The 22,296-nt window shown below is 33.3% G+C and overlaps 1 protein-coding gene across 1 annotated transcript in view; it reads left to right on the top strand.

Annotated features, from left to right (window-relative positions):
- Positions 1–22,296, top strand: part of LOC111047666 (calpain-1 catalytic subunit) — a 187,084-nt gene that overhangs the window by 160,882 nt on the left and 3,906 nt on the right. Inside the window, exons 6-15 of the mRNA XM_039431316.1 lie at positions 577–754; positions 4,884–5,128; positions 12,080–12,252; positions 13,253–13,455; positions 14,502–14,659; positions 15,499–15,568; positions 16,670–16,766; positions 17,311–17,438; positions 18,483–18,678; positions 20,401–20,456. Coding sequence (XP_039287250.1) covers positions 577–754; positions 4,884–5,128; positions 12,080–12,252; positions 13,253–13,455; positions 14,502–14,659; positions 15,499–15,568; positions 16,670–16,766; positions 17,311–17,438; positions 18,483–18,678; positions 20,401–20,456 — 1,504 coding nt within the window. The remainder of the gene's footprint in view (positions 1–576; positions 755–4,883; positions 5,129–12,079; positions 12,253–13,252; positions 13,456–14,501; positions 14,660–15,498; positions 15,569–16,669; positions 16,767–17,310; positions 17,439–18,482; positions 18,679–20,400; positions 20,457–22,296) is intronic.

Genomic DNA, 22,296 nt, shown 5'->3' with positions numbered 1-22,296 from the left:
CATTAATTTTTTGATGAGGATTATGGGATGATGTCCACATGAGCGATAGATTTTCGCGATGAATCGACTTTCATTTTAGGTTTTACCCACCTGGTCTCAAACCCCGGGAAGTGGTTTTGAAGCTCAGAATTATGAATGGAGCTGACCGCAAGCATCCATTCATCCAACGGAAGAAGCACGACGCTCCAGCTAATCTGAGTGATCATATTCATTCTGAATATTGGGGAGAAAAACTCCTTTCAATTCATGTTCTCAAGATTCATCTATTCATGTTTGAATTCATCTATCATAAAAAGGAAAAGTAATATCCAAAACATGAATTTTTATCAGATGACGTTAATATTTCTCTCGTAGTCCTCAGACAATGATCAAGCTCAATTCACTTTTCTTCCAATCAAGGTTTCTACTAAACCGTCTTTTATTTATAACCATATTATTGATTGTACTGTATTTAATCCACATTCATTCAAATTTGTCCATCAACTAGTGCAACACGTATATCCTTGTCACCGGCCAATTTCAAGTGTTACCCACAGAATAAATTCATCAAGTAACTTAATTTTGATGGAATTACAGGTTGTACGGTTGCTACGAGAACCTGGCACAAGGCGGCTCAACGACTCGAGCTCTGCAAGATTTAACGGGAGGAATAGTGCAGAGCTTCGGCCTGAGCAATCAGGACCGCTATCTCACCTACCAAGTGCTCAACAGTGCTGTGCCACGGTCTAGTTTGCTCATAGCCAGCATTAACCCGGTAAGGCAAGTTAAATCTGCTCACAGATTGTGCTTTGAACACAAAAACTAACTAGTAGTTCTGTGAACAGTAGACCTCGCGCAGTTATAAACCGCAGCCTCATCTAATACTGTCCATCAGAGTAAATCCTGTCTGTATGTAGTGTCGGCGAGATATCGGTGTGAAAACGGCTAATGGCTGTTGGGGTTGGTGTATCAAAAATGATAACATCAAAAGCTAATATCATTCAAGACATATTGTCAACAGGACAGCCTGAGTTCAAAGCAGAGAAAGTTCGAGAGACAATACTGTTATTTTAGCTATTAATTGCATGCGCTATTGCACGCAATCAATAGTTAATTTATTTATTCACAATGGAGACAACGGGTTTCCCCAAATATGTCTCCTTAACAATAAAAATTGTACAGATACAAAAGAAAAAAGAAAAATAATACGAAATTATGCAATAATAAATAATACAAACAACGAAAATACCACTTAACTCAAAAATGAAAAAACAAAGATTTCAAATACTTATGAAAAAAGTAAAAATAAAACAAATTGAGAATTCAAAATTCCAAAACTTATAAAAATTAAAGAATATAATAACAAACAATGAACAAAAATTTTATCAATAGAATAAATAACATTTATAACTGAACGACGTCCCATACCATATGCACATCCACACTGATACACCAACTATTTATTCGATCAGATCTTACTTACACAAGATTTTATTATCATAATAACGTTTTCCGGAATTTAGCGCGAGAAAACCATAAAACATCTAGGCGCCCAGACAAGCTGTTATAAGTTTGTTCTTTGCATCCTATTTGATCGTCGTCGTCGTCTTCCTACAAGGATTAGGCAATTTGCCTGTTCCGACTTCAAACTCACGATCACATCCATCTTTTACGGGGTCTGCCCACACTTCTCCTTCCAACCGGGTTATACAACATGACTGCCCTGGGAATCCTGTCGCTCTCCATCCTTTCAACATGCTCTTTCCAGTTTTGCCGATTTTCTTCAATCTTCTGCCATATGGAGATTATGTTGAGCTCGCTTCTTATATCAACATTATGAAGCCTATCTTCCCTTGTGCACCCTTTTACTGCTCTTAAAAACCTCATTTCAGCAGCCTGTAACCTACTCCATTCTTTCTTCCTAGGTATCCAAGATTCAGAGCCATATAAGAGCGTTGGAATAGCTATAACCTTATAGAATTTAAGTTTTGTCTCTCTCCTGGCTCTGTTTCTCAAAGTCCTATTTATTGTTCCACAAATGGATTTGAACCTATTCAATTTTACACTCAAGTCTTGGTCCATTTCATAGGTTATATCACAACCCAAATACTTGAAGTGTGATACTTGTTCCAGGACTTTATTATCGAGGACTATTTTAGATCTCAATGGATATTTTTCCTGGAAAGCCATCACCTTGGTTTTGCTGAATGAGATCTTCATGCCATACTCAGCACTGAGGAGATTATGGTATAATGCTCTCTGCAGATCATCCTCCAAAATAGCCTGTTGCATTTCTGTTTATGCATCTTCTGCTGCGTTTAATCAATCTTCGAGTTGCCTGTCTCACTCCGTTGGGCCGTGTCTTCATTACTTTAAATGTCAATCGAATTCTGAGAATCAGTTCCTCCCTGGTCTCTACAGGTGGTTCTCTGTAAACTTTACTCTTCACAACCCCTCAAAAGTGGAAGTCTATTGGAGTAAGATCAGGTGAGCGTGGTGGCCAACTTACGGGTCCACCTCGGCCAATCCTAGCATAATTGTTATCAAGCCACCCACGGACGTTTCTAGCATAATGAGGGAGGCAGCCATCCAACTGGAGCCACATATTCTGCCTCAAATTGAGAGGCACGTCTTCCATCAATTCGTGAAGCTCATTGTCCAGAAAATCCATATAAACTTCACCATTTATTCTTGCAGGGAAAATGAAAGGTCCATGTATGTGTATTGTGGAAATTTACAGCACCAGTTCTTGTGAACGTACTTTTATCTGTGATCTGTCAATAAAATGTTTGAAACACAATCTTGTGCTAAGATCCAACGGCAAAACTGCATCCTTGAATCAGTATCAGGTTCAATCAGCTCTTGAACTGGGTATCATGAAATGGTCGAAAGGTATTCTTCTTAGATATTCTTTGAACTATTCTTGAAACATCCAACATCCCAGCTGCCACCGGATGTTGGATTGAGGATTCTGCTCGAAATACTTTAGAATAAGATTCTCAAAAGCATCAGAAATTGAGATGGGCCTCTCATACCTTGAAACTGATCCTAGACGTTTACCATCTTGACATCTGTCAATCTTAAAGACGTGTTATGAGATGGGTGTTTTCGGTCAGGAAAACGTCTCCTGTATACTCTCTCTGCCTCTCTTGAATTGCATCCACACTCTCCATACACCAATAACATGTTCAAGTACTCAATCAAGATAAATTTCATGATAATGAACGCGAACACATCTCTACTAGACGAAGCTTATACATATAATGCCAACTAACTGGAAAGCACACTGAAAACTATACTGAAAATAGGGTGAAACATACACTTATTGTTATTTTATTCAAGATTTATGGTACAGGAAATAATGCAAGTTATTTAAATTGTCCTAATTATCATTGTAAAATACATACATGATATCATTGTAGAATGTTGTAATGTTGATTAAAACTTGTGAATATTGTCAGAGATAAATCAGGTGATTTCACCCCTTTAGGATCACCACTTGATGCTTGCTGTTTGTGTATTTCCTCATTTTGAAGGTGTTCATTCCAAATATTAGCAGTTTTGAACACTTTATGATGGAGCTTACCTTTCCGAATTCATACTCATCCAAAAGCTTATGAAATGGAGAAGTTTTTGAAATATTGAAACCACTATAATTACCCAAAGAAAAATCGAGAAAAATCGGTTTGAAATTTGACTTTGAATTCGAAGAATAGCATTTTTTCAAGTTTAAGTTCTTACAACAGATGAAATTACATTAATCTTGTCTGAAATGTTTTTCTTTTTTCAACAATACCCTTGAAATTGAAATTCGACCAGTAGTTTTCGAGTTATTGGGTATTTAATGACCGGAAGTAGGCATATTCTGTAAATATCGAAAAATCGATATATCTGGAAATGTAAGGTCGATAGGGAAAAAGTTTACTGAACATTTTTTGTCAGAAATGTTGTGAAGAATCTATGGTCAACTGCTGTTACAACCTTGATGGGACACCCTGTATAGCTGAAAAGTGAAAACCTCCAATATCAAACATCTTTGAAATTTTATAAGTTTAAAGATTGTAATCAAGAAAATTGTCATTGAGCTATCATTAGGGTTGACGAAGTTAATAGTATTTCTAGAATAAGTAGAATAACAAAAGATACAATAAGGGGAGACACAAGGATCACTAAAGGTGTATCAAAATCCATAGCTCCACTAAGTTTCACTCTTTGCCCACTTGGAAAAGTTGTGAATTTCAATATCCAATAATAATATAACACAATATTATTATTGAAAGACTTGAGGGCTATGATTACTTTATTTTCAATGATAGTATAGTGGTTTGAAAGCTGTCATCAGACAGGCAATAAATACACCTAAAACAAAACATATCCTCGAACTTGAATTGCTAAAATGGTGGAGACTGCTCTTTTTGGTCCCAATAGGCTCATTTATGAGTTCTTATGATATTCATTAATTTCAATACCTCAATTGGCTCTATCACTTCATATTGGCTTATATTAATCAATTCCAATGCTCAAATTGCTCATAACTTGATGTTGTCGTATCCTTTTCATTAATCCTACTCATATCTACTGTTCTCCCTCTTCTCAATTCTATTTTGTTACTCCTCCTTCTACGCAGGCCACTTGAACCAGAAAATGCCTAAATCAATTACACCCTTCTCCTGTTTTCTAGTACCTTATTATCTTTGTTCAAAGTACACATTTTCTAATCCCTTCCCTTTTTTCCATTTGTGCCGCAACTCTCTCATTTCCTTTCCGCCTTTGCTTTTTCTATTTCCGATTATATCAATTTCACATATTCTCTCTATATTTTCACGCTTTCGAATAATTTTCGACAATCATTTAGATACATCATCGAGAATTTCCATCCTGAGTTTCCTTTCAATCTGTTGCAGGAGAAAGAGAGTAAAAGACAACTTAGGTTAAGGAACGGTTTGATGACACAAACCGCTTATAGTGTTACGGGCTTGGCGAGGGTGAGAGGCCCTCTGGGAGAGACTCCTCTAGTGAGGCTGAGGAATCCCTGGGGCAGAGGAGAGTGGACCGGACCTTGGAGCGAGAGGTCGTGGGAGTGGGATGGATTAGCTGACAGGGACAAGGAACTGCTCAGTGTCAGAGTACGAAACGACGGTGAATTCTGGTGAGTATTATTGTTTCTGTTTACAGTAGCCTAATTAGTTTTTCGTCATTTATCTACTACGAACGAAACACACACTGTTGACCTGTGAGATAGGCATGAGAAGAGACTTGAGTTTGTAGAAACTGGATTTCTCAAATGAATGTTGTTTTTTACAGCGAAAGTAATACATTTTTTCAACTAACTTGGAGTTTGTGTCGAGAGGGTGATGTTTCTTTTTGGATGGGATTGCCTGTGTTGAAAGTGCAAACTTCTAATAATATCTAAGTTCTCGCTCATAATTTACCATCAGGAACTAAGAACGATGAAGAGAACTTTATTTCGAATGGAACCTCCCAGTTAAGTTGTTTTGAAAAAACAACACAAATTGGAACGTGAATTATTCCTAACAACTCCATCCACGGTAACTTACTTTCAAAAACTCAAAGGAATTGTCAATTTATTTGACGTTTCAATTTAGTGTGAATACAACCACTTTTTATTTTTTTCTCTTTTTTAGTCTCTTCTTCTAAGAGCGTGATCCTCCTTACATGATTTTCAATATTTGTATTGCACAGTATTTTTATTCCTCCTTTCTACTCTTTATTAATTTGTATCGATATAGATAATTTATATACAATACTAGCAAGAACCCGTGCTTCGCAAGGATCTATTTTAAAACTTGACAAAATGAAAACTTGACGTAATGAAATTTTGAAGAATTGAGAATAGGCCTATAACCATCCTTGGTTAATTAAGAATCTATAAGCAAAATTTGAATTAATTAGTCCAGTAGTTCAGACGTGATGATGCGTCAAACATAATTTTCCTATCCCGTACGTGCATAAGCCAGCTCTTTACTTTATATAATTATTATAGATATAGTTAACGTGACTGTGGAACAGAATAGTGGTGAAACTATGATAGCGTCAGAAGTGTCTCAAACACAATAGTAGGTACTACATGAACTTTTTGAAAGTGATTTGAAAAAATGTTAAAACAACAGAACTGAATCCTCATCATTCTACCTTCATTTAGAGGCTTTTGTTTGAGCCGAATGGAAATCTATTTATAAAAAAATGAATGTCTGTTTGTGTGTTTGTTTGTTCCCTGTAGACTTGAAAACTACTTGACATAACGGCATGAAACTTTGGGAATATGTTGTGTGAATATTGGGGATGGTTTCTGAACAGAAATTTTAATAGGGGGGCTAATAATAATCATTTATTAATCCATTTCACAGTCATATGTTTTCGAAATTTTCGGCCGAGCGGCTACTGAAGAACGAAAAGATGATCATGATTCAAGATCATATTGTGATATGATTTAGCATCTAAAGTTACCAGCTGTAATAAACATATCACCCTGTGATAAATTATTGTGTACTGGTATTAAAACGGTAGTTTGGAGTTGAAGTGTAGTTGATTGGTAACAGCTGTTGATAATGGTTCCTTAGAAGACCTATACAAATAATTATCACTCCCCTATCATTGAGAAACTGGAAAATGTTGAAAAAATTATTCACCTAATGAAAGAGAGTATATATATATATCTATATATATATATATATATATATATCTATATATATATATATATATATATATATATATATATATATCTATATATATATATATATATATATATATTGTATAGTTTATATGTATAGTATTCATATTGCATTCATTAATTACTGAAGAATGAAAGAATAATTTACAATTTTTTGAATTTAGCTTAGCTTATATTCATCCTAAAATGGAAAGAATATGGAATTCTGTGTAATTCATCGTACGTCGCATATTTCCTGGACCATATATCGACAATCTACAGCTATGAAAACATTGAATATTTTTCTTTGAAACACTGATATAACCTTTTTTTTCAATTGAAAACTTTACTGATAGATATTACTACCAATTGATTGAGAAGAATAATATGTTTTCGGAATAATGAATGCTGCATGACTAAGCACATAGGAAGTCCGTATTGAGATGTGAATGAACATGTTGATTGTCAGATAAATTTCATGATTCACCAAATAAAGTCAAGTGTAACATGAGATACATTAGCGGTGCGAAGTTCGCTGGATAAGCTAGTTGTAAATTAAGCTTTATTATTAATAGACAACGCTGAAAAAGACAGGCTCAATCACCAGGAATACTATAAATCTGTAGAACGTTTACCACGTAAAACACGTGGTAAGCTCGCGCTCTCAATCAACGCAAAATCAATTCGATCAGCTAATTGATGAAATTGTTTTAAGCTTTCCAATGATTACAACATATGTTAGAATATCATTGTCAATTATCTCAGTTCCATATGGAGTTCACCTTACCATAAGCTTACTTAATAGGATCCTTTTTCATCCTTTGAAACCCTTAGAGGCGCATCTAGCATGTTTGAAGAATATTCGTGCAAAGTTTTAAGCCTGTAGGCTAATTAGTTTGAGCTGTAGTGTGATTTTACATCAAAATTTTCGAAAAGTGCCCTCTCCTGAACCCCCCTGTGCTTCTAATTGGAATTTTTCTGCATAGATCTGATTTTTTTCGTACCTGAACGAAAAAGTTCCTCATGACTTTGCTGTGCAATGAACCGTTAAAAAGTGAAAATTTTGTGGGGCCCAGCTCCCTCAGGGGGGGGGGCAGATTTCTGAAAATCCTTTTGTAGTGGATGTGATGAGGCAACAATAAACAATTGTGCGAAATTTCAGTTTGTCGGGGCTTAGCCTTTTAGATATAGGTAGAAGAAGAAAAGAAGAAGAAGAAAAGAAGAAGAAGAAGAAAAGAAGAAGAAGAAGAAGAAAAGAAGAAGGAAAGAAGAAGAAGAAGAAGAAGAGAAAGAAGAAGAGGAGTAAGAAGAAGAAGAAGAAGAAGAAGAAGAAGAAGAAAAGGGAGAAGAAGATAGATTATTATATTGCTTTGGCCTGTGATCTGTATAAATGTCCTGTAACTAAAGGTGCGTACACACATGCCGAACCGAACCTCGAACCGCGCAGCAAACCTCCGAACATCTTGCCTTTCAACGAACATGAGCATATGTTTCATAATGTTAAAAATCAGCTGTTAATCATTCGCCGTTCCGTACTCCGAACCATTCGCCGTGCCGCTTGCCTCTTTTCTAACTGCTCGCCTCACCTCACTCCGAACGCTGAACTTTTCAGCCAATCAGAGCCCTTGATTATATTGTGCAGCTCGCTCCACAATATTTTGGCGATCCATCACAAGTAGAGAACATGCGAACATGAATACAGAAGTATGGGCAATTTTTTATTTGATTAAATTCATGTTTTGAAGAATTCATTGTTACGAATGATAAATTGATAGGAGCTTATAAATATTTTCTAATTCAAATGAAATAACTTCTGAAAAAAATAATGATTGGATAAATACCAATATTGAATTATTGTTGACCAAGAACTCAGTACATCGACAATTCATTCAACTATTCTGTATTGATGAATTATAATAATTTTCTCTATTGATAATCAATTTCATCAACCAACTGAAAAAAGTACTTCAATTTCCATGAATTTATTAATAGAATTATATAAATCTAAAGTGTAGGTCATATCTAAATTCACAAAGAGTTCGATTCTTGTTGGAAAGATAGATGTTATTCAAAGCAGAAATCATTGTTATTTTACTAAAAGATAGGATAAAATGAATAGTTCTCTTTCAGGGGGAGTTTTGACAACCAACAAAACTCATTTTTCATTTGAAGAAATAATATCAAAAAGGTGCATAGGACCTTACTTTTTTGTTCAGCTTGCCAAAATACCCCTCATTTCAATATTAAAATTTTCGACTGACAGTACAGTGAGTCAATCATTCTATCAAGGCTTGAATAATTTTGAAATTTTAATTAAATAAAAATGGTAGAGAATAATTATCATGTAGATATCAACACCTTCATTTAAAGACATATTAACTGCATGCGTTTTCATATTGCCGATACAGCATTGATAAAACTGTAGACGTTTATTTAGCAGTCTCAAGAAACTGTTCTAGCTGAAAAATTAATAATACATGCCACGTGTAGGCTTATACATTCCATCAGGAAAACGAAGTTCAAAACTATGGTTTTCCTAAACATATGTTTTTGAGATAATTTCTTTGATGCAGCTGTTTTACATTCACCATTATAAATTATACAGAGTTTGTGAAAATAAAAATATTTATTGATTACCAAAACAATACTATTATCATATTAATGATAATAATTAAATATTAAAACAATACTTTTATTATATCATAATAATAATATTATTAAACATATTTATCAATTATCAGAACAATATTATTGAGGTTGAGTGGAATCAGGTAGAAAGCAATAATAGAACAGATGTTCTTTTTTGAATTTCTATCATATTATTTTGTTATTTCCAATGATTACAACATATGTTAGAATATCACATGTCAATAAATAAATATTATCTCATTTCCATATGGCACTCACCTTACCATGTTCATAACCTTACTTAATAGGATCCTTTTTCATCCTTTGAAACCCTTAGAGACAAAATATCTCAAAATCCGTTCTTAGTGCGCGTCTAGCATGTTTGAAGAATATTTTTGCAAAGTTTCAAGTCTGTAGGACAATTAGTTTGAGCTGTAGTGTGATTTTACATCAAAATTTTCGAAAAATGCCCTCTCCTGGACCCCCCTGTGCTCCTGATCGAAATTTTTCTGCATAGATCTATTTTTTTTTCGTGGCTGAACAAAAAAGTTCCTCATGACTTTGCTGTGCAATGAGCGGTTAAAAAGTACAAAATTTTGGGGGGCCCCAGCTCCCTCAGGGGGGCAAATTTCCTTTCTTAGTGGATGTTTTCAGGCTACCATGAACAATCGTGCAAAATCTCAAGTTTTTAGGGTCAGTAGTTTGGGCTGTGGTGTGATTTCAGTCTGTAGGGGCTTAGCCTTTTATAAGTATAGAGATTATTGCTTTCGTTGAATACAGTTTTGGGCTCTGTTCCTGTTACCTACAGTCGATGAATTCTCTCCACCTCATAAGCTGAAATTGGAGGAGTTCAATTTTCAATTCATCGAAATATGATCGATCAAATATTTTTACTTTCCTTGCCCTATTACCATAGGTAAGAATAGTATTGCTTTCCGATAAAATTGAGGTACCCCAATTTCTATACGTTTCAAAGTCCCCTCAGTCCAAAAAAGTGGTTTTTGGGTATTGGTCTGTGTGTGTGAGTGTGTGTGTGTGTGTGTGTGTGTGTGTGTGTGTGTGTGTGTGTGTGTGTGTGTGTGTGTGTGTGTGTGTGTGTGTGTGTGTGTGTTGTGTGTGTGTGTGTGTGAAACTTGAAACTTGAGACTTGAAACTTGAAATTTGAAACTTAAGGTCCTTAGAATATAAGGATCCGATACAAACAATTTCGATCAAATTCAATTAAAGATGGCGGCTAAAATGTTGTCAAATACAGGGTTTTTCGCGATTTTCTCGAAAACGGCTCCAACGATTTTGTCAAATTCATATCTAAAATATTCATTGATAAGCTCTATCAACTGCCACAAGTCCCATATCTGTAAAAAATTCAGGAGATCCGCTTCATCTATGCAAAGTTTGATTTCAGATTCCCAATTATAAGGCTTCAGATACAATTTGAACAAAAAATTTCAAGTGAAAAAGATTGAGCATGAAAATCTGTACAATTTATGTTTTGTAACATTTTCACCTAAAATTGAAAATAAGCTCGAAATTCGAGAAAATATGATTATTTCAATTGCAAACTGTTGGCAACTATTGATTCTATTAAATCATTCACTATGAAGAGATAGCAGACCTCGTGTGTCTCCAGCGTTATTGTCCTGTCACCAGCTGGCTCAGATCTTTGAATATAGTAGTAGACTTGAGATGCGCGTGAACACTAGCGTCAGGTGATCAATATTCACAATGGCAAGGAAAGTTGTGTGAGTGCGCCACAACATATTTTTTACACATTATTTATTATTATTACAAGGGTCATTCAATAAGTAACGAGACAAATAACTAATTTTCAAAAACGGCTAAATTTATCCATATGAAACTTCCAGGACATGAAGTTGGCAACCTTGCGATTTCCATCATATTTCATATGAATAATCGCAAAATTGACTTAGAAATGGTAAGTCCGCTTGAGAATTGCACCATGGAAGAACAACGTGATGTGATCAGATTTTCAGTCCCAGAAGGTGAGAAAGGTAGTAAAATCCACAGAAGAATGTTAAAATGGTACAGAGACCATTGTTTACATCGTTCAAACATTTACAATAATGAATAAAACAGTTTCAAAGTGGCTGTGAAAAAGTTTGTGACCTTCAACGCAGTGGACAACCAGTCAAAGTTGGGATTTCCTCTCTCGAATCTCGAATGTATTTGTTAATTTGGGACAATAGCCATATCATTCTGTTGAATTTATAAGTGGAAAAGTAGACTGGAGTGTTGGAGCTGTCCATAAAATTATTCACAACAAGCTGCAGTAAGGTAAAATTATTCACAACAAAACTTGTGCAAGACGGGTGCCTAGACAACTCACGGACGCTCACAAAGAAACCCAGCTACAAATCAGTCAACTGTTGAAAAATCGGTATGATACTGAAGGAGAATGTTTTTCAAAAGAATTGTAACGTGTTATGAAACATGGATCCACCACTAAGAGCCAGAATCAAAACGATAGTCAAATCTGATCACATCACGTTGTTCTTCCATGGTGCAATTCTCAAGCGGACTCACCATTGTTAACTGAGTCAATTTGCGATTATGTTAATGATATATGGTAGAACAATTGACCAGATGTCATTCCAAGGTTGCCAATCTCATGTTCTGAAAGTTTCATAAGGATCAGTTTGGCCGTTTTTGAAAATTAGTAATTTGTCTCGTTACTTACTGAATGACCCTCCTATTAATAGGGCCATTTATAATACTTATTCAATGTTTTCAATACTATATTGTAATGATGACTCAGTTCTAATTTAAAAGTTGCTAATGCAGGATGTCATTCGAGGACTTTGCCCGGCACTTCACACACCTGGACCTGGTGCACATTGGACCCGATGACTGGATGAACGAGCCGGCGCTGCAATCCAAGCAGCCGTGGCGAGCGGTGCTGGCTAGGCGACGGTGGCGCTCCGGCTACAATGCCGGTGGAGGGCCCAACTATGTTGGTCAGTTTCTATCTCCTTATAAACTTCACTCATATAGGATACAACATATTATCAAAATTCGGAATAGGAACAGTTTTGGGCTAGGCCTGTTGGTCCTTTTCTAATCATGTATTTGATTTGTGCATTGTTAAATGTAAATGAATAAACTGCTTATTTTATATAACTATAAAGATATCTTGAAAAATTGAATGTCTTTTCTTCTGTCGCAGAATCTTCCTTGTTTGTAATAGCCTATTTAATTAGTTTTGTAAAGATTTATCATCCATTGATTAATTACCATGATTAGTCAATAATTAATCTATCAATTATTAAGCATAGAGTTGGAGAATCAGAACTCATTGAACTATTCCAGAGTTTCTAATGAGCTTATCAGGTTCGGTACTCATATGAAGGAAAATTATTAATCAGACACATTTTTAATTTGAAAGATTCCATTATCAAAGTTCATGTGGTTTTTCCAACTACCGGTACATTAACTGCATTTTCAATCGATTTGTAAAACGAATAACACATTTCCAATTCAAATGTTTGAAAACTCCACTATTTCCAATGAAAGTTTTTAATGAGTTTAGGTAGTACTCGCATATGAACAGGCCGAATTACAGACACATTGTCAATTTGAAAGATTCCATCATCGAAGCTCAAGTGGTTTTTCAACTACCAATACAAGGACTGCATTTTTCATTAATAATTCATAAAATGAAATAGCACATTATCAGTTTGAAAGATTCAATTAATTGAAAATTCCACTATTGAGTCACTTGGGAAACTGAATGATTGACACGAAGCATTTTAATGATAGTCTATTAATCTATTGTAAAATTGTGATATTGAATAGTATTTCTTGATGTAGCCTATTTATTTTCAAATGAAGAAAAAAGTTGATGGCTTCATCCTTCGTGAAAATGAGTATTAAGAAAAACAATATTCACTATGAGAGTATTTTATATTCCTCTGAAATAAGAAATCTTTGAACACTATTTTTTTAATTTGTCCACAGATACAACTGCAATGAATCCTCAGTTCCATATTCAAATACCAAGAAGCTCTAGTAATAAGTGCCATGTTGTAGTATCTGTAACTCAGTTCTACGAAACAGAACCGGACAACAAGAGGAAGAAGCCCCTCTATGCCATTGGGTTCGCTGTTTATGAAATACCACATTCGATGCCAAGACTGACACCCCAGTTTGTGGGAGAACAGGTAAATCATTTTTTTTTAATTACCATTTAAAATAATCATAAAGTCGCTAGAATCATTCGGAATAATCGAATCATTAAAAGATCATTTGAACTAATTATCAATGAGGCTCTTATTGCGAGATCAAAAGTTCAAAATAGTTTTAAATTGAAAATTTCAAATCTTCTATTACGTGTTTTATTCAATGAACTTAATTCCTCTTTAAGGAAATGAATTGAGGTTATTTTTACCTGCAAGGTTGAATTGTTTTATAGAAAAGATTTTATAATAATTTAAATTCTAATATCACCAATTACTGTACTATTGCTAAAAAAACATAAATTGGTAGGTAGATATAAGTATTAGTGCTCATCCTCATCCAAATCCATGATTGGATAATTATCAGAAAAGAATGTAATTACCATCACTTCTATTATGCTTTGTAGTAATAAATCTATTTTTTATTTCTATGAACTCACTCATTCTAAGTAAAGAATCAGAGCTATGAAACAATTGCTTTTTGGAAGTGCTATTAGATAATAATCAAGGTATATAGAATGTACTCCCCTATTCTATCTAACTTGTCAATTAAGATGAACATTTTCACATCACATTTTTAATGTATGTAATGACACGCATTACGACATTCCTCATTGAATAATTGAAAAATTAAGATCTTTCAATATTATATTCACATGAATTGTAATGTAAATTTGCTGTAAATTCCAAACTGATCATGTTTGATCGATTGAATCAATATTGAGCAGTTAAGCCAGTGTTGAGTGTTGAGTCCACTTGTCATATCCCGCCATTGCGATTCGATGACTTTATGACAACGGTCTAGAATGGAACATGTCACACATGTCCGTCATGTGATATCTGTCCCACACTACTATTCTTCACCTCACAGGAATATCGTACATCAGTAGGATCGGAACGCTGCATGACAGCGTCGCATGACTGAGTTTTTTCTAAATTTAGAGAGAGTAGGCTACCGTATACCCCTGCTATACCTATTAAATTATTCATTGAACTTCTTAATTCCTAATTAATTGATTCAATATTCACAGAAACCTTTGGATGTAACCAATCATTCGATTGCAAGAGAGGTCGTTACTTTCTTCACGTTGCCTCCTGGTGATTATATAGTTGTGCCACAAACAAACATACCAAACTGTGATGGAAAATTTCTACTAAGGATACTCACTGATGAGCAGAGTAATATCTGGTAAGACTTTTGATCGGATGGAATCAATTTGATTGATAATTATTTTGTTGACAGCATAACATAATTCTGAGTTATTGCTCAACTTGTAATAATGAAATAAATAGTAGGCCTACTGATATTGAGTTCATCACTGTACTCCAAGTGTATGAAGTACAGTATGCTGCCATGAAACAAAGAAACATGAATCACAAGAAGTTTCTTATTTAAATTTCCTAAAAAGTTAGTTTCCTAGATTTATTGTGAATATCCATCAAATGTCTAGTGGATAAAATCATGTGGTGGTTTTGATCGAAATTATTCAGATAATTTGGCACAATTATTCGGACAATCACATGGCAATATGATTGACAGAATTTAAGATTAGATTAGATGAGAGTTCTCTATTGATGTATGTTACAATTTTGTTTATCAGGTCCAAATGATTTATTGATTTTCAAGTCGGATAACAAAATATGAAAGACTTTTTGATAAGAGTAGTCTAACATGGAAGGTAGGAGACCTTCTTCAACTATTCATTGGAAAGAAAAATAGAAGGTTTTGGTTTTTGAAATTAAATAAGTATAAAGAAGAATTTGATTCAAACTGATTGATATATGCGTGCTCCTATCAATATTACAGTATACAGTATATATCAAAATCTTGCTTATCATTTTTGTTTTTGTGTATACATACCTTATGTATATTTCCAGCTATACCCAGCTCTCTAGAAAAAAATATTATCATTTGCTACTACTCTCCAGTATTTCACAATGCACGCCAAGAATAATTTCTATGTTTACCATATCTGGTTGCAGTATTGATGATTCTCATCAATTTGAAATATATCCTTTCGATTCCAGGGAAGTCAATGAAGACAACATGGTGTTTAGAAATATATCTGCTGAGTTTTTAGAAGAAGCAGTTGTTTTGGTAAGTCAACACTAATAATGCAATGTTGATAAAAAAATGGATTATCATACATCTACTTTTTTGCAATGAAATGAGTTTAAGCGTATACGACATGTTATTTCAAGAAAGGTTTATCTTCAATACTCAAGTTAATTTTTCGCAAAAGAGATCGAGTCGAACAGAAGAGGAAAAACAAAATAATTGCTATCAATATATCATGAACAAAATTTGTAATGAATTGTCACATTTAGACCTTTTTAATCCAAAAAGGAGAAGTTAATCATCGATTTTTAGCAATAAGAATAGTTCAGATGTTACTGTTAAGCAGGAGATGATAATTAACTCCTAATAAAGGCTGTGCAAAGGCTAAAAATAAACTTTCTACTGGTGATATTTTTCTAAGTTTTTCGATTTGTATATCATGAAGCTATCAAGATGAATAAGGTTTCTCAGGAAATTTTTTTCCCGATCATTACTTTTCGCGATATGAGCGCCTAGAGCTTAAATTTCCGGAACAGAACATTTCAAGTTCGGTAAGAAATAAATCCATGAGATTTGGAGGATAGATTCTTGATGGTATTGTTGATTCAATGAAACAAAAATTTTCTGAAAATTTCAATTTTTGAGAAAGTTATCCAATTTACTAAAATTGACCAAAAATAACTTTAAGTTGAGTTATTTTTGGTCATTTTTGGTAAATTGAATAACTTTCCCAAAAATCAATATTTTCAGAAAATTTTTGTTTTACTAGATCAACAATATAATGGAAAATCTATAATCTGAATCTCATGAATTTATCTCTTACCGAACTTGAAATGTTCTGTCCCAAAAATTTAAGCTTTAGGCGCTTATATTATCTCAAAAAGTAATGATCAGAAAAAATATGTTTTCCTGAGAAACCCTTTTTTATTTTGATAGCTTCATGATATAGAAATCGAAAAACTTTGAAAAATATCACCAGTAGAAAGTTTATTTTTAGCCTTTGCAAAGCCTTAAGATGATAATTCGGAAAATACTGTTGAATTGATAAGAGACATATTAATTCTGTTCACTCATTACTGAATTTATTTCAACTCATTATCACTTACTGACTAACGTATACTGTTATTTTGTACTTTTCAGCCGGATGGAAAAAACTTCATTGCAAAACTACTGATAAAATATCCACCTGAGGTGGATGTCGTCCAACTTCAGAAAATTCTCAAAAACCATTGGAAAGGTGAGAAAGATTTCTATTGCTTCATTTAGACATATATAAAAAAGTCCATATATCACATAATCTTGTGGATTTTATTGTACTGTATGCTTCTAAAAATTTTGTATTTTTGTTAATTTTTTCACTGTTAATATTTTGTGATTATAGAAATGTATGTGAAATTACTTGGCAAAATAAATTCCAATTTCAATTTTCATAGATATTTTTCATTCTGTAACATTATGAGACGGTTTGAAATGTTTCAAAAAATATATTCTTTTCTCGGACACCACAATCTCCAATATTGTGTACACGAATAATTTGATAATTTTCAAGTATCAAATGTCTATATACTTGATACTTAGGTATTGACGGTGATTTAAACATCATCATTGTTTATTGCTGCCAAGGTATATTCATCTTAATCACTCATTAATTAATATTTGACTCTATAAATTTAAAAATAGGTACCTAATTTTATGCTTTAATTGTTTGTAATATGAGCTAATTAATATCAGTCATTATCGATCATACTCTTTGCTCTTTTTTAATGATATTATTTTTGCAGCATACCTCCTGGAGAAGCCAAGTTTGGAGCTTTGTAAGAGCCTGATAATGTTGAGGGATATCAACATTAGTGGTCGAATCAATCTTCTGGACATTCCTGTTCTCATGCATATGCTTCATTTTTGGAGGGTACCTATCTATTTCAATTTATTCATCCAAATTCCTTAATTCTCTCGAATACATACGCAATGAGTCAAGTTTTTCATTTCTGAAAAATATGTATACTTTCAATAAAAAGTGAAAGAATATTGTGTGACTTACCCCAAATTCAATAAAATAATAATAACTCATCCAATTCATACTTCTTCGAATCTATTATGGAAATGAGGTTTTGTGAATGGTCTGTATGGATGAATAGCTCTGTCTACTATTGCCAGTGGAATATTATAATTGTTGAACACCGCCGCTCCAAATCAAAGTAAAATAATTCGCTACTCTTCCAATTCATCCAGTTCCACTACAGTAGGTAGGTAGTTTCGTCAATACAGATTATGCATGAACTCGTTGAAACTAAATGAACTCTGATTTACATTGATTATTAGTAATGGACAATGAACCACCTACTTAATTAATTTGGATTGAAAATGGAATGTGATTTACCAAATGAACACTGAAAAAACTGATTTTATTTTCCTTTTCGAGGATTGTAATTTCTCATTTAATTCCCTCCAATAAATAACTTTGGAAACAAGATTCTGTACCGGTACTGAGTGATCCTTACGTTAATTGACTCTGGAATTTCTCAAACTTGTTTTTCTGAAGAATTTACTCATACAAAATAAATAATTTGAAAATTTAAAAATATCGAATTGGAATATTGAAATCATAGTGAAATGATTAAATTTAGAATAAATAAGACATTTTTTAAAGATTGTGAGCTGCTTAAAAGCACCTAATAATGAGCCTAATTGATAAGTAGAAAGACTGCTGGAGAGCAATAGGTAATATTTGTAGCTAAGACAAAACTAATTCACAAATGCTACTTCAACAGTGATGCTGTCAAGTTGTCTTTGGAATTTCCTCCTCTAATTAACAGACATTTTCATCCTCGAGTGGATTCCCAATTCCCTGATAATATATTTATCACATTTCATCAACACTTTTCGAATAAGAAAAATTTGAATCTCACTTCCAACTATGTAAATTAATTTATATTTTTTTTGTATTTTCCAGATAGCATTTGAGAAATTTGATCGTAGTGGCAGCTCGAGCAAAACATCCAGCTACAATCTGCGTGCTTTGCTGTGGGAGGCTGGAAGTACCGTTAGCAATAAGGTTTTGGAGTGTCTGGTGCTGAGGTTTTCCAGAAACAGCATCCTCACTGCCGAGTGTTTCGTCATGGCTATGGTTAGGCTGCACCTCGCTCATGGTGAGCTACTTATTTTTTCACTCACATATGCAAGATATGTAAAATAATAGTTTTCATGGTAAATGCAATTCTTAGTGAATCTCATTATTTTTAGAGCTCCTAGATATGGAGACACAATAAATTCCTGTACAAACAAAAACTTATCGCAATGTGAAGGTGGATTTGAAATTTAAAATTATCTGATGACTATCAGAGTAGTAAGCTATTACATTTGAATGAAAAAAATTAAATATTGTGAACTACTATAATTGCTTGCACTTAAACAGAGTACTTTGGTGAAATATTGTGGAAGCGCAGCTTCTTGATATTTCCTTGAATATGATTATAAAACATTTCAGTTGAAAAAACATGCTGGTTCACTTCAAAATTTTGCTCCACCATCTTAGATCGACAATTTCGAATCCAAAGTAATTTTTTTTCAATGAGAATGTGCTCATGTGATACATGATTTCTATAATAGGTAGGCCTATAGAATTCAAATAATTTGTATAGTAATATAGAATTTTAAGAGAAAATGAAAGGCGAAAAACGCACATCCATATCTCGAACCGTTTTAATGATATTCACATACACTTATGAATTTTACAAAAATGGAATACTGTATATTACATTAATCACCCACATAAGAAATCTCAAAACATTTCAAAGATATCCACGTATACACTAATGAATTATGACCGATGGAGTTGCACGCCAAGGCATGCTGCTAAAATCTGCCTCAATAATACAACAATCTATTTCCATCTGCTTCACATTTTATTCGGAAGCGATTTTAAATTATTTTGAACAATAATAAAACGTTACATATAACCCTCTAAAGCTACCGTAGGTCCCCTATCACTAAAGCTGCCATATCTCACTTAATGATTGTTCAATCTTGAAAAATGAGGTGTCAATAGATTTGTTATTAAATGTTATTCTTGTTTTTTTTCAATAAACACCTTTTTGGTTTGAGAACCGCAGTTAACATTTCAAACCGCCGTCATTTCTTTGAATTTGGATAATAATGTTCATATTTTTCTTGTAGCTCTGTCTAGTTGTCATAAATGTTTGTGCAGAGTTTCACTTCTTCAATGTTGTTTTCCATCACGAACTGCTTATTATTAAATCACTTTTTGCTATTAGAGATAACGACTAGCAGTCAGATAATTGTCTAACATAGATAACTATCTGACTGCTAGTCGTTTTTTCTAATAGCAAAAAGTTTCACTCCCTTATGTTCAGCCATTATTATTATTATTATTATTATTATTTAGAAGAAAAATATCAAGTGAAACATCAAAATGGCCGTTGTGTGATTAACTGAGAGCTTTTGGACAGTGTGTGAGTATGAAATTCTGGTATATATGATTCTTACCCAGGAACAATGCCCTAGAATATTGGTTCTGAAATCTGAAACACACAGTATAACAGAACTTGCTGCTTTCATGACTTTTGCTATTTCGGCCAAATAACAATTAATAATTTTTTGATGAATCAGTGGTTTTGAAAATTTTAAGTAGACCTACCGGTAATTCTGATTCAATAATTTTATCATTAATATTACTATAGAGAGAAAAATGAAGAGGAAATACTTGAAAGGTGAAAAAAATGAGTAGAAGAAAACATCCGCTTATCGATCAATGCAAATACATCATAGATAATAATGTTTATAATCAATGTTCGAAATAAAAACCAGCCTATACACTAACTGAAAGACCAATTCTATTCTTATTGTTTCAGAACGCTATCACAGCTTAGATACCAAAATAAAGGGAAATCCGCTTTCTCTTGAAGAGGTGAGTATTATTCTATCTGTCATTATTTTTATCTTTCACAGCAGAGTGTCCCACGAAAGGTGTAACAGCCGTAGGCCACACATTCTTCATAAAATTTGAAAGAAAAAATGTCTAATAAAATTTTCTCATATCGACCTCATAGTTTTTGAGATCTACACTATCGATTATTTGATATTTTTGGAAAACGTCAATAACTAGAAAACTAGTCAACATCTAAATCTAAGGACATGGTTGAGAAGGGGAAGAAATTTTTAATGAGATTCATACAATCTGTTCCTCTGTTTGACGTTTTTAAAATGTTTAAGAGCCCTCAAAGTTGAAAAAGTAGCTTATTATTACATTCGTAGCTTATTATCACATACACCCAAATTTCATAGTTTGAATGCTCATGAAAAAACAAAAACATAAAACAAAGGAAGAGATTAAACCTCATTGAAAAGTTCTTTCTCTTTATAATCATATCCTTAGGATTGGATCTTGACTTATCTACCGTAGTTATTGAGCACTAGGCCTAATACAATATGAAATTGATATAAGAATATCATATCCATACAAATATTTCAACTTATATCAATACAATGTGAAATTGATGAGAATATAATCAAATATCAAATCAAATATTCTTTATTCAATAAAAAAATACAAACAAAGGTTACGGTACATTGAAATACAGACAATGTGACTGGAATACCCCTACAAGACTATTCGTATGAGTGTAGGGGTGAGTTTCTGTTACAGTGGGTAGCCAATAGTCTATTCATAATGTCTATATACTAGAAAAATCAAATCAAATCAAATTTTATTCACAATTTCAAAAGAACAATTTAGGGTCCTGCCAAACCTGTAGGTTTTTCGGCGGGTGCCCAATCACAAAAACAATATTAAGAACATAATTAGGTAAGTTTACTAGGAATTTTTATGACATTCGAAGTTCGAAATAAATAAAGAAAAAGACAATATGTAATGTAATAAAAACAGAAAAGTATAAACTATAAAATAACTTTACAAAGTTTGTTGAATAAGAAAAATCAACTGAAAAGTATGAAAAAGAAGAAGAAAAATAGAAAGAAGGATTGTTTCACACTATCTTGATAAAACATTTCATCGCTGAGGCAGGCGGCAGTGTCAACAATGAGAAAAATAGAATTTCAGTCAGCCAGAACTTAGAAATAATATAAAAAACTCGCTGGTAATTGTGTAGCCAAATAATAGTAACAATAATAATAATATATATTATAGATAATCTAAGTATAATAAATTATAAGTTTAGTGTGTTCGCATTAATATTAAGATACATCATTATGTCCTTTTTAGTGTAGTCTCGAATATTTTGGGGAAGTCTATCGAATAAGTAGGGAAGAACATAGTGGAGGGATCTTTTGCCGTATACATTATTGAATCTGGGGACTAGGAATATTAATGGAAATTTCAAGTTGTAAGGTGCGGCAGGAGCAAGAAATCTATACTGAAAATTACATTTAAAAAGTGTTATAAGTTTGTAAAGGTAAAAATTTCTGGGTGATAGGGTATGGTAAAATATATAGATGTTTTGTAGGTTGTTAGGATCAATATTAAAGACAGGGATTCTGGTTGTTATACAGTTTAATGTTCTCAGTTGGATTCGCTCTATTCTTTTTAAAAGATAATTTGCTGCACTTCCCCATGTTTCAATTCCATATCTAACAATAGGTTCCATCAGTGACTTTTAAATTGGATACAAGCAGTCGGGAGTGATGTTTCTATGCAGATAATAAATTTTTTCATTTAGCGCTTGAAGTCTTTTTGCAATGTGATCGATATGAGGATTCCATCTCAGGCTACAATCAATTATAATACCAAG

The sequence above is a fragment of the Nilaparvata lugens genome, chromosome 1, assembly GCF_014356525.2.
Source record: "Nilaparvata lugens isolate BPH chromosome 1, ASM1435652v1, whole genome shotgun sequence".
NCBI classification, from domain to species: domain Eukaryota; kingdom Metazoa; phylum Arthropoda; class Insecta; order Hemiptera; family Delphacidae; genus Nilaparvata; species Nilaparvata lugens.
Note: the sequence above shows the minus strand (reverse complement) of the source record. Positions and strands in the feature narration are given on the sequence as shown.